General features: G+C 50.3%; 1 protein-coding gene across 2 annotated transcripts in view; it reads left to right on the top strand.

The window, feature by feature from the left end:
* EVPL (envoplakin) overlaps window positions 1-6,998 on the top strand; it is a 46,104-nt gene extending 39,106 nt beyond the window's left edge. For both annotated transcript variants that reach the window (XM_075014174.1, XM_075014172.1), the window contains 4 exons: window positions 74-157; window positions 245-355; window positions 2,222-2,314; window positions 3,284-6,998. In XM_075014174.1, coding sequence (XP_074870275.1) covers window positions 74-157; window positions 245-355; window positions 2,222-2,314; window positions 3,284-6,733 — 3,738 coding nt within the window. In that variant the 3' untranslated portion in view covers window positions 6,734-6,998. The remainder of the gene's footprint in view (window positions 1-73; window positions 158-244; window positions 356-2,221; window positions 2,315-3,283) is intronic.
* The last annotated feature ends 3,597 nt before the right edge of the window (window positions 6,999-10,595 follow it).

Genomic DNA, 10,595 nt, shown 5'->3' on the forward strand with positions numbered 1-10,595 from the left:
TCTTTGCAAACACCCTGTCCTTCCCGAGAGCTTTAAGCTGCAAGTGCTCCGGTCCTGTCTCCTTCTCCTGCAGAGGCTGGTGGATGAAATCCAGGGCAAGGAGGCTGAGAAGAATGCAGTGGTCAGATTATCCCGGACGGTGCAGTCTGCTCTCAACGTACGTTTGAGTTTTCTCAGGTGGCTCTGCCATCTAGTCTGGCCCTGCTGAGACCCAATCTGACCTCTTTGTCTCCACTCGTAATAGGACTACGAGCTTCAGGCAGGCAAATACTGCTCCTCACTGGACCCCACCCTGAGCATGTCCGCTGCCAAAAGATTGCGTGTTACCCCACTGCAAGAGAGCATCCAGGCCCAGGTGAGACGTTGAAACCAAGGCCTGGAGCCCGACTGAGCCCTGGTGTCGAGCACAGTGTCATTCACCTGCTTACGACATCTCTGAAATTAACCTACGGATTCTCCTCTTTCACTGGAGAAGTCTTGATTGTAGCCCCCAATTTCACGCGCTCCCCCATGCCCAGCTGCAGTGGTGATTGTCCTTCTCCTGAAGCATAAGCAGTGTTACTGGTCGGTGTGGGCAAAACAGTATATGAAATATCAGAACAGAGCTTGTTACTTTGCCTTGGTATTGTTGATGGTTTCTTCCTAACCATGTGGCCCGTTAAGTTAAAGCTAAAAGGACAGATTTCTTTGCTGCTGCTGCTAGAATAGCTGATGCTACCCTACAAACACTTCTTTTTCCCTGGCTCGCAGCAGTACAATGTTGCTGTAGTTTACCCTTCCAAGACCTCAACAGGAACACTAAGGTCTTTCCTAGGGCTTGGCGATTAAATCCAAAACAAATTCACATAGATCAATGGTTCCCAACCTTTTCACCAGTGCAGACCCTGAATCACCTGCCCCGAAAACCATTCAAAGACCCCATTCTAGCCACCAAGTACGCTTCATTAAAGGAAAAAGGAAACCACAATTTAGATTTTCTGACTGCAGTGAATAACATTTGCTTAGTTGTACTGCCGTCAGATTTCATTCGTACTGTTTTACGATGAGCACGTCGTCACTCTTCTGACCAACCCTCTTCCCCCATCCAGGCTTGGGACTGGCATGGCACCCTTAGACGCTTCATGGAACGGGTAGACGATATAATGGATTGGTGCCGAGCTAGTTTACAGAAATGAAGCCACTCTGCACTGGACAGGGAACGGTGGAAGGAAATAATGAGGGAGGCATCAGACGCCAACGGGCGCTGAGCCCACAGTGGTTGATGATGATGAGTTAATAACGTTACTGAAAGATATTAAAAAAAATTGATTGTAACTTTATTTAAAATTTATTTAAAGCTTATTTTCTATGATAATTTTTAATTTTTTTTCCACGGATCCCCTACAATATTCTCAGGGACCCCCAGGTAGGGAACCACTGACACAGATGGTTCTGGTTCCATACAGAAAAATCCCAGTCTCCTCTTCTGAGTGAGCCCAGAGCAGCCTCTGATATGAAATGAAAAGTAACTGTTCACTTTCTGCTGTTCTGACTACTGCTGCTGAGGGCTGCCTTTGTCTTCCAGTTCCAAGCATTTTGCTTGAGGATATCCAGGCTGCTATATATGAGCTCAGCTGGTGCTTGGGCGTTAACAAGCCTGGCACCTGCCAAGAATATGTCTTGGGCCCTTTGCAGCCAACAAGTGTTACTGGTCTGTAGCTGGCCACATGTGGGACTTGGACTGAGACAGAGTTGGGGTCAGTGTTCCCTGCATGCTGGGTGCTTGGGCGGGTGCTCAGGAGAGATTCAAATCCCACGCAGCTGATTAGCAAAACGTCCACCGCTGGGTTTTTGTTGCTACTTGTGGTGCACATTCACGTATGCCTCAGTGCACGTAAAAGTTATTCCGCACATGGATGAAGAAAATATCCACCCTGGATGGAAAACATTAGAGGAAACATTGGTTGGGCTCCCATGTGCTATTGCCATTTCTGCTACTGATTTGCTTCGTTACCCAGGGCTAGTCTCATAACCATTCCATGCCTCAGTTTCCCAGCTTCAAAATCAGGGAAGATGACGCCCCTATGGCACGGGTGCTGTACAGCTCAGGTAAAGGTTGTAAAATGCATTGAGAGGCTCAGGTTACCACTACTGCACAGACACTGCATAGGGACAGAAGATGAAGAGGTGGGAGGCCGAGTCATAGGTGACTACCCAAATCATTCTTGCTGTTCCTGTTTAGGAGAATGAGATGACACAACTCTACATGGAGAAAGCAGCAGAAAGCAAGCAGCAGCTCAGCCGGCTGGAGTTTGCCAAAAAAGTTATGGAGAAGGTACCTCCAAACTGCTCCAACCTTTTGTTCCTGTGAACATGGTTTACTTGCAAGGTGGGGAGGAAGCGAACCGTCTATGTTAAGCAGCAGAATTGTTCAGGTCCTGCCTCAAACTGTGATCTCACCAAGTTTCAAAGTCAGGCAGGGCTGGGTTGTGGATGAAAACCTCTTGTGCTGCAGGCTGGAGTCCTGGTGAACCAGTAGTTGGCACTGCTGACCAAAGACACCATCTTTCCAGTAAGATGTAAAACCAGAGGTGGAAAAATTACCCAACAAGTTACTTGAGTAACTGTACAGCTGCGTGGGGGGGGGTGTGTGTGGAGGGATGTACTTAAGTACAAGTCACTGGTGTCCTGCTGGAAAACTACTTGAGTAAAAGTGCCCATTGGCACATGTCACGTCTTGATTGTACTCAAGTATCTAGAAGTGACAGCCACTTCACTGCTACTCAAGTAACTTTTGGGGTACTTTCCCCACCTCTGCATAAAAGCAAGGTCATGGCCACTGATTGTATTAATAAGCATTTGTTTTAAGTAGGATAAAAGAGATGCAGACTTAAGATTATTATCTAGTGTTCACAGCTCTGTATAACCAGTGCTTAGGAACTTCAGAGAGAACCACCTGCGAGTCTGTATTCCAGCATGGTAGGAATTTAGCATTTCCTCGTGCTGAATAACCCTGAAGATATAAATACCCTATGGATCCTGCTAGTTTATGACTCCAGTATTGCTTGGGAGAGCGTTATCCCAGCCACATGCATTTTTGCTTATTTGTGTTTAATTAAAGGCAAAATGATCCTTGTCAATTAGGAAGTACTCAGAGTTCTATTTCAGTTTTGTCTGCTATCCCCTAGTCCCTTTTTCCAACTAGCTAGACTCTAAGATTCAGGTAAAGGGCCATCAGTGCCATATTCCAAGAGTGATGTTAACTCCTTATCTTTCTGATGAGCTTCTTGCTTTCTCCTGGCAGAAGGAAGTAAAAGAGGAGATGCGGGCAGAACATCAGCAAACGCAACGGGCAGAAAATCTGTTTCAGTCAACAAGAGAAACAAAGGCACTGAAACTGCAGCTGGAGGAGGAGCGGAGCAAAGTGGCAAAGGTTCAGAAGGACCTGGAAGAACACAGAAACCGGCTTCTGTTGCTGAAAACTCAAAGGCCCGTTGAAAGAGTGGAAGAAAAAGAGGTGGTGGAATACTACCGAGACCCAAAGCTGGAAAGCGACTTGGCTAAGATGATGCATCAGATTGAGGATGAGAGCAGAAAAAGGAACAGCCTGCAAGTGGATATTGAAATGGTGAACAAGAAGCTTGTCCAGATGGAGAAAGAGAGGAAGGTGGTAGAGGCCCAGCTGCTCACAAAAGAGGTCACTAAAATCGAGAGGGATCCAAACCTGGATAAGCAAGCAGCTAACCTCCGTGAGGAGATCAGGCATCTCCGAGAACAGAGCTCAACTGCTTCCTCTGAACTTGAACGGCTCAGGAAGGAACTGTACATTCTGGAGCAAAAGCCGCCCAACATCCGAGAGAAGGTGATAGTGAAAGAGCAGGTCAAACTAGAAAAAGACCCAGAGATGCTGAAGGCTGTCAGGACACTGCAGATGGAAATTGACAAAGAAACCTTCACCAGAAGATCTGTTGAGGACACAATCACCAAACTGAACGGCAGGGTCGAGGAACTAGAAAGGCTGATTGAAGCAGCAGAGCCCAAAATCATTGTCAAGGAGGTGAAGAAGGTGGAACAAGACCCAGAGCTGCTGAAAGAGGCTTCTAAGCTTAAAACTCTCATAGAAGAAGAGAGGAATAAGAACGTGATGTTAATAGGAGAGCTGGCAGAGCTGCAAAGCAAGTACATCATTGCAGAGAGGCAAAAACCTAAGATAGAGGTTAAAGAAAGTGTCAATGAAATTTTCGTGGTAGATCCAGAGACGGAGAAGGAGATCTGTCGCCTGAAGAGGGAGCTCCAAGAAGTTACTAGTAAAAGGGCAAAGATTGACAAGGAGGTGGAAGAGGCCTTGTCTGAGCTGAATGTCCTCAGGTCTCAGAAACCGACTGTGGAGTATAAAGAGGTGATCCAGGAAGTGGTGAAGCTAGAGACAAGCCCAGAGATTCTTAGGGAAATCGACAGGCTGAAGCAGCAGCTCAATGAGTTGGTGAACACAAATGGCAGGACCCAGGAGCAGCTCATCCGGCTACAGGGTGACAGGGATGAATGGAAAAGAAAAAGGTCCAAGGTTGAAACCAAGCTGGTGAACAAGGAAGTCGTTCGATACGCGAGCGACCCACTCTTGGAAAAAGAAGCTGATCGCCTCCGCCAAGAGCTGCGCGATGTGTCTCAAAAAAGGAGAGCAGCTGAGGACACCATTTATGACCTGCAAAACAAGTACATGTTGCTGGAGAGGAGGAAGCCTGAAGAAAAGGTAGTGGTCCAGGAGGTGATTCTCACCCAAAAGGATCCAAAGCTCCGGGACGAGCACAACAGGCTGAGCCGGAGTTTGGATGAGGAAGTAAGCAACAGGCGTCGCGTAGAACGTGAGGTACAGCAGCTTCGGGCTGTGGTGGAAGAGAAAGAGAAACTACTTGACTTCCAGGAAGATCGAAACAAGAGGCTTGTGTTGGAGAAGGAGCTGCGTCAAATAACTATGAGAATAAAGGAAATAGAAGAAGGCCTGGCACCAGTGCAAGAGAAGATCATCATGGAAGAAGTAGTCAAATTGGAGAAGGATCCAGTGCTCGAGCAGGCTGTTAGTGGACTGCGTCTGGAGCTGGACAATGAAAAGATGGAGGTTCTGAACCTGCAGAGAGAGTGCAAGAACCTGCAGGTCAAGACTGACATTCTGCAGAAAACGAAATCGCAGGAGAGAACCGTCTATAAGGAGATTATCAGAGTGGAGAAGGACAGAGTGCTAGAGAACGAACGTGCACGGGTTTGGGAGCTGCTGAGCAGAGAGAGAACTGCCCGGCAAAATGCAGAAGAAGAGCTACGACGACTCAAGGAGAAAATAGAGCGAGCTGAAGGCATGGAAAGGACCTGGGCCCGTGAGGAAGCTGATCTCCAGAAAGCACGAAACCTGGCCACCCAAGAGAGAGACAACCTAGAGAGAGAGCTGAGGGAGCTGGAACGGCAGAAGCAGCAGAAAGTCCTCTTCCTCCAAGAGGAGTCCAAGCTTCTCAGCCGGAAGACAGAGAATGACAGGCAAAAAAAGATGCAGCGTGAGCAAGAGCTTTCCCTGCTGGAGGCAGCTATCCTAAGGGAGAAGGACCAGATCTATGCAAAAGAGAGGTCCATCCGGGAACTCCAGTCCAGGGTCAACCGGGAAGAAATGAGCCAAGAGACCAAGATGAGAGAGACTAATCTCTCCACTAAAATCTCTATTTTGGATCCCGATACAGGGAAGGATATGTCTCCTTACGAGGCCTACAAAAGAGGCATCATAGACAGGAACCAATACATCCAGCTACAAAAACTAGAGTGCGACTGGGAGGAACTCACTAGGTTGGGCCCCAGTGGGGAGGTATCTGTCCTCCTTGACAAGAAGAGTGGGAAACAGTACTCCATTGATGATGCCCTGAGGTTTAGGAAGATTACGAAAGAGGAGTTCCAGCTGTATAGAGATGGCAAGATCCCCATCTCAGAATTTGCTCTGCTGGTCGCAGGGGAAACCAAGCCTCCCTCCACTATGTCCATAGGCTCCATCATCTCCAAGTCTCCGCTTTCGTCTCCGACGATGCAGCAGACCCAAAGGTTCTTTCCTCCGAGCTTGCAAAAAGGCTTCTGCCATGACACCTTCCCCATTGCCGGAGTGCTCGACACTGCCACAGACGCCAAGTGCAACATCAGAGCGGCTGTTGCCAGGAAGCTGCTCGATCCCATGACGGCTCAAAAGCTACTGGAGGCCCAGGCGGCAACGGGGGGCATCGTAGACCTCATCACTCGAGACCGGTATTCAGTCCACAAAGCCATAGACCGAGGGCTGATAGACAACACCTATGTGCAGAGGCTGCTGAATGCGCAGAAAGCTTTCACGGGTATAGAGGACCCTGTGACGAAAAGGAGGCTGTCTGTAGGAGAGGCTGTTCAGAAAGGATGGATGACCAAGGACAGTGCCTTCCCCTACCTACAGGTCCAACACCTGACTGGAGGGCTCATTGACCCTAAGAAAACCGGTCGCATCCCCGTGTCAGAAGCTTCCCAGACAGGCGTGATTAATGATGACCTGGCCAACATGCTCCTGGACGAGCCCAACTACGAGAAGGATCTCGTTGATCCGATCACCAAAGAAAAGATGAATTACAAAGAGGCCATGATGCGTTGCCGGAAAGATCCTCTGAGTGGCCTCCTGCTGCTCCCAGCCGCCTCCGAGGGATTTCAGTCTGATCGATCTGTGAGCTATTCTCCCATGAGGTGGCAGTTCAGGCACTAAGGTGGCTCCATGCTCCCTCCACTTCCACCCCGATCTCGAGCCAGCGGAGTACTCGCAGATGAGCAGACTGCCTGCATTTCTGGCTGCGTACTCTTACAGCAAACCTGTCTTGCCGGACAGCCGAGGGGGATTTAGCTTAACCACAAGCATGTTTGTTTGTTTAAACCGAGCGACTCCCTGTCACCTTGATCTGGGAGGAGGGCGTCAAGGGGCTCGTGTGCTCCTACGTTTGGTCATTGTTATGCATGCAATAAAACCAGGTGTCTCCCCACCGTTGTGTTGTCTTTGAAAATACACTGAAGGGTGGGTGGGGCCATCCTCTAACTCGAAACATGCTTTTCTGCTCCCTGTCAGAAGCACCAGGGCCCAGTTCCTCAAAGGCATTCAGGCACCCAACTCCCCCAAGGATTCCAATGTCACTTTTGAACCTTGAAACTGTAGGCCTGATGTAGCATTTCCAGAAGGGGCTACGGACGGGTGAACATCAGTGGGACTTAGGCACTTGGCTGCTGTTGAAGGGATCGCTTCTTTCACATGCCATGGCTCAGAAATGAAGCAAAGTGTTCTTACTCTACCCTGCCTGGGAGCAGGAGCCTTGTCAGGGTTTCTAGGAGATGGGGTACTGCCAGGTGGTTGGGGTGGGAACTGATTATTCTTAGCTAGATGCCGCCTCCCCCTCCCCAAGCTGTGCACAGCCTCTCCCTGAGGACCAGACTTGGGTCTGGTTCTTACAAAAATCATTTGAAACAATCAACTCATTCCAGCCATTGGAAACCGCAAATTGTTCTGCCTTCTCCGACCGCCAAGCAACAGCCTTCCGGGTAGGACGAAAGGTGTCCTAGCACACGGACCAAAAAGCTGAGTGAAGAGCTGCTGATCTTCCAGCAGCATTTTCATGAATGCACTTTTTTAACTTCTCTAGTAATCTCTGGGCTGGAATGAGATGCTTGTCAGTACCTGCAGGTTTGCCTAATGATTTTCGGGCCTTTTACACGTGGGGCAGACAGATGTTCAGTTCATGACCTCAGGCAGTTTATTGGAACACCAAAGAAACCAGGATGTAGGCTAGAATACCTGGGTTATTAGCCTGGGCACGGCCTTTCAGTTAGGTCCCAGGGTCTATTGCCTGTCAGCTGCCAAGAGGGCAGAAGACTGAATCGATGACCTTCTGAGGTCCCTTCCAGCTCTGTGAGATGTGTATTTCCATATCACCTGTATACCTGTAGCTCCCCCACAAGCTTCTGTTCTGATCCGTAGCACCTAACCGGCTTTTATAGCCCTGCAGATTCCCAGCAGGCTAGTAGGCAGCCAATCACAGAGTAGCTCCCTCTCCGAAGCAGCTTCAGGTAGCCTCCTTCTGTCTTCCAGCCGCGTGTCTCCACAGTTTGCATGTCTCTAGGGCATGTCTTGAACCATTCACCCTTATACTGTTGCTCTTCCCAGTACACTAAGGGGGTATGTTTTAAAAACGTTAAATAATTGCTCTTCTGTGCTGACTAAACAAGTCTGGGTGGGGACTACTGAGTAATTAGACGATTGAGTTTTGTAACTTACTATCACCACTACTACTACTTAACCCTTGCACTCCGCATGGAGCGTAGGTCATATACAAGCCTCCTCCCCTTCACTCTGTCTTGGGACAAAACTTCTCGCTGGCTCCAGGAGAATCCCGGTTGTTGTCCTTCAGTGTCAATAGACCTTCTCCACATTGTCCCAGGTCTTCCTCTTTTGCGTTTTCCTTGCGGGTTCCATGTGAGAGCTTGACGGGCTCGGCTGGGTGATGGTTTTCTGAGAGCGTGGCCTAGCCCTCCCCACTTCATAACTTAATTGCTCTTAGAGACTCACTGAGGGGGTGGGCAAACTGGTTTACAGGCGGGAAGGTGACCAAGCAGTCTGTGGTGTACTGTGTTCAGCTGGCAGGGGTGGGGGACCCTTTTTGGAGCAGGGGCCACACAAGTGAGAAGCAAAAAAAATGAAACAAAACTACCCCTCCTCTTTGTCATGGTTCCCGACTGCTCATTTCCCTCACGCACCAGCCCCTGGGGCCAAGGCTAGAAGATTTTTGTGGGCTCCTCTAGGCTCTGGGAAGGGGCTGGCAAAAAGTGGGCTTGGTGTGTGGGAGGGTGCAGGAGCAGGCTGGGGTGAGTGATCTGGGTGAGAGTGGGGTGCAGGAGCAGGCTGGGGTGAGTGATCTGGGTGAGTGGGGTGCACGAGCAGTCGGGCTGAGGGGCTGAGCAGCAGGGGGTGTGCAGGAGCAGGATGGAGGTCTGGGTAGGTCGGGGGGGGAAGGAGCAGTCGGAGGTGTGGGTTCCTGGTTATGGGCTGGGGTGCTTACCAGCCAATCAGAGCAGCGGGGGTGGGGAGCCTCTCCAGCGAGTGCTTCTGGGTGCTGCCATCCCTGTCAGAGGCAGCACACAGAGCTGACAAGGCCCCAGCTTGCTTGAATGGGACCCACGAAGCTTGTGGCTCCAAACCCTACGGCAGCCTGGATGCAGGGCGGGGAGCCCTGCATCTCAGAGGCCGGATCCAGGCAAGCTGTGGGCCAGATCCAGCCCTCCGGCTGCAGGTTCCCCATCACTCCCTAGGTGCAAGTCACACTCCCGACCCCAGTCTACTTCCCTGTCCCAGAGGTACTCGGGAGCAGCAAAGAACAGTCTATGCACCACCCCTCACAGCCCTGCACTTCCACCAGTTAGCATCACACCAACCTTTGTGGGGCAACAGGCTCCCTCCAGCCAGGGCCGTCCTGGGGCGGGGTGAGCGGGGCACGGGGCAACTCTGCCATTGCACCACAGGCCTCTCCCCTTTTTCACCCCCTGCCACGTCCTCCCCCAAGCAATGCTGCCAGGGGGATTTATAGGGTCTGGCAGTGCAGCAGCAGGGGATGCCTCCCATTCACCACATGGGCAGTGTGAGCCAGAGCAGATCTCTGCACTGCCCTCCCGGCCCACTGTCCCACTTCTTGGCAGTGGCTCTGCTTCCAGCCACTGGGAAGCCAGGAGTGCAGAGAGGAGCAGGCTCCCAAGCTCCCACTGCCCACATGGTGAATGGGGGAGCAACCCCTACTGCCATGGCACCAAGCCCCCCGTTCCCCCATCCATAGGACACTTGGGGCAGCTGCTGTGGGGTCCCCATAAGTGTGGGGCCTGAGAAGGCCACTGCACTTTGTCCTATGGACAGAACGGCTCTGCCTCCAGCTAAAGACCTGGCAAGAAATGCTGAACAAAGTCCAAGAACTACCGGGTTAGTTAGCAGATTTTTACCTCTTTGCTTGCTCATCGAATTTCCCTGAGCAGGTCACGAGTTTCTCCGATTGCTATTCAAAGGGTAAGTGACACATCTCTTAACTTTTGGAATTGGTCATTCACATCTGAAATTCACACTGTGTTGCTGGATTGGGCTGGGTCAGATAAACCACATGCACTTTCTCTCCTCCCCGACTGGACCCAGGTACTGCTGAAAAACAAACAGCACTGTCCAATCAAAGGGATTTAAGAACAGGAATAAACAGCCCCAAAGAATTCTTTGGGCATGATTCTTCTATATCTAGTAAATTTGTTGCCTCTGCAAGTGCTTAGTCGTTAACGTACAACCTTGCTCCAACTCTTTGCAACGTTCTTAGCCGCTGCTTTCTAAGCAGCGTAACAAGGACAAGTGTGCTGGAACAATGCGTACAGTAGGAGGTGCTGAGAGCCATGGAACCAAACTTCAGGTCGGAGGGGGTGCTAGTTCCAGCCACTATGAACGAGGCTTCTACAATATCATTCCTTCGGAATAAGCAAATCTGAAAGTAACCCTTAAACGTGAGCAGCCTGCCTCTCCCAAGGCTTTCACGAGTATACTGACAATGGTTTCCTTTGCA

Source organism: Carettochelys insculpta, chromosome 20 (assembly GCF_033958435.1).
Source record: "Carettochelys insculpta isolate YL-2023 chromosome 20, ASM3395843v1, whole genome shotgun sequence".
NCBI lineage: Eukaryota > Metazoa > Chordata > Testudines > Carettochelyidae > Carettochelys > Carettochelys insculpta.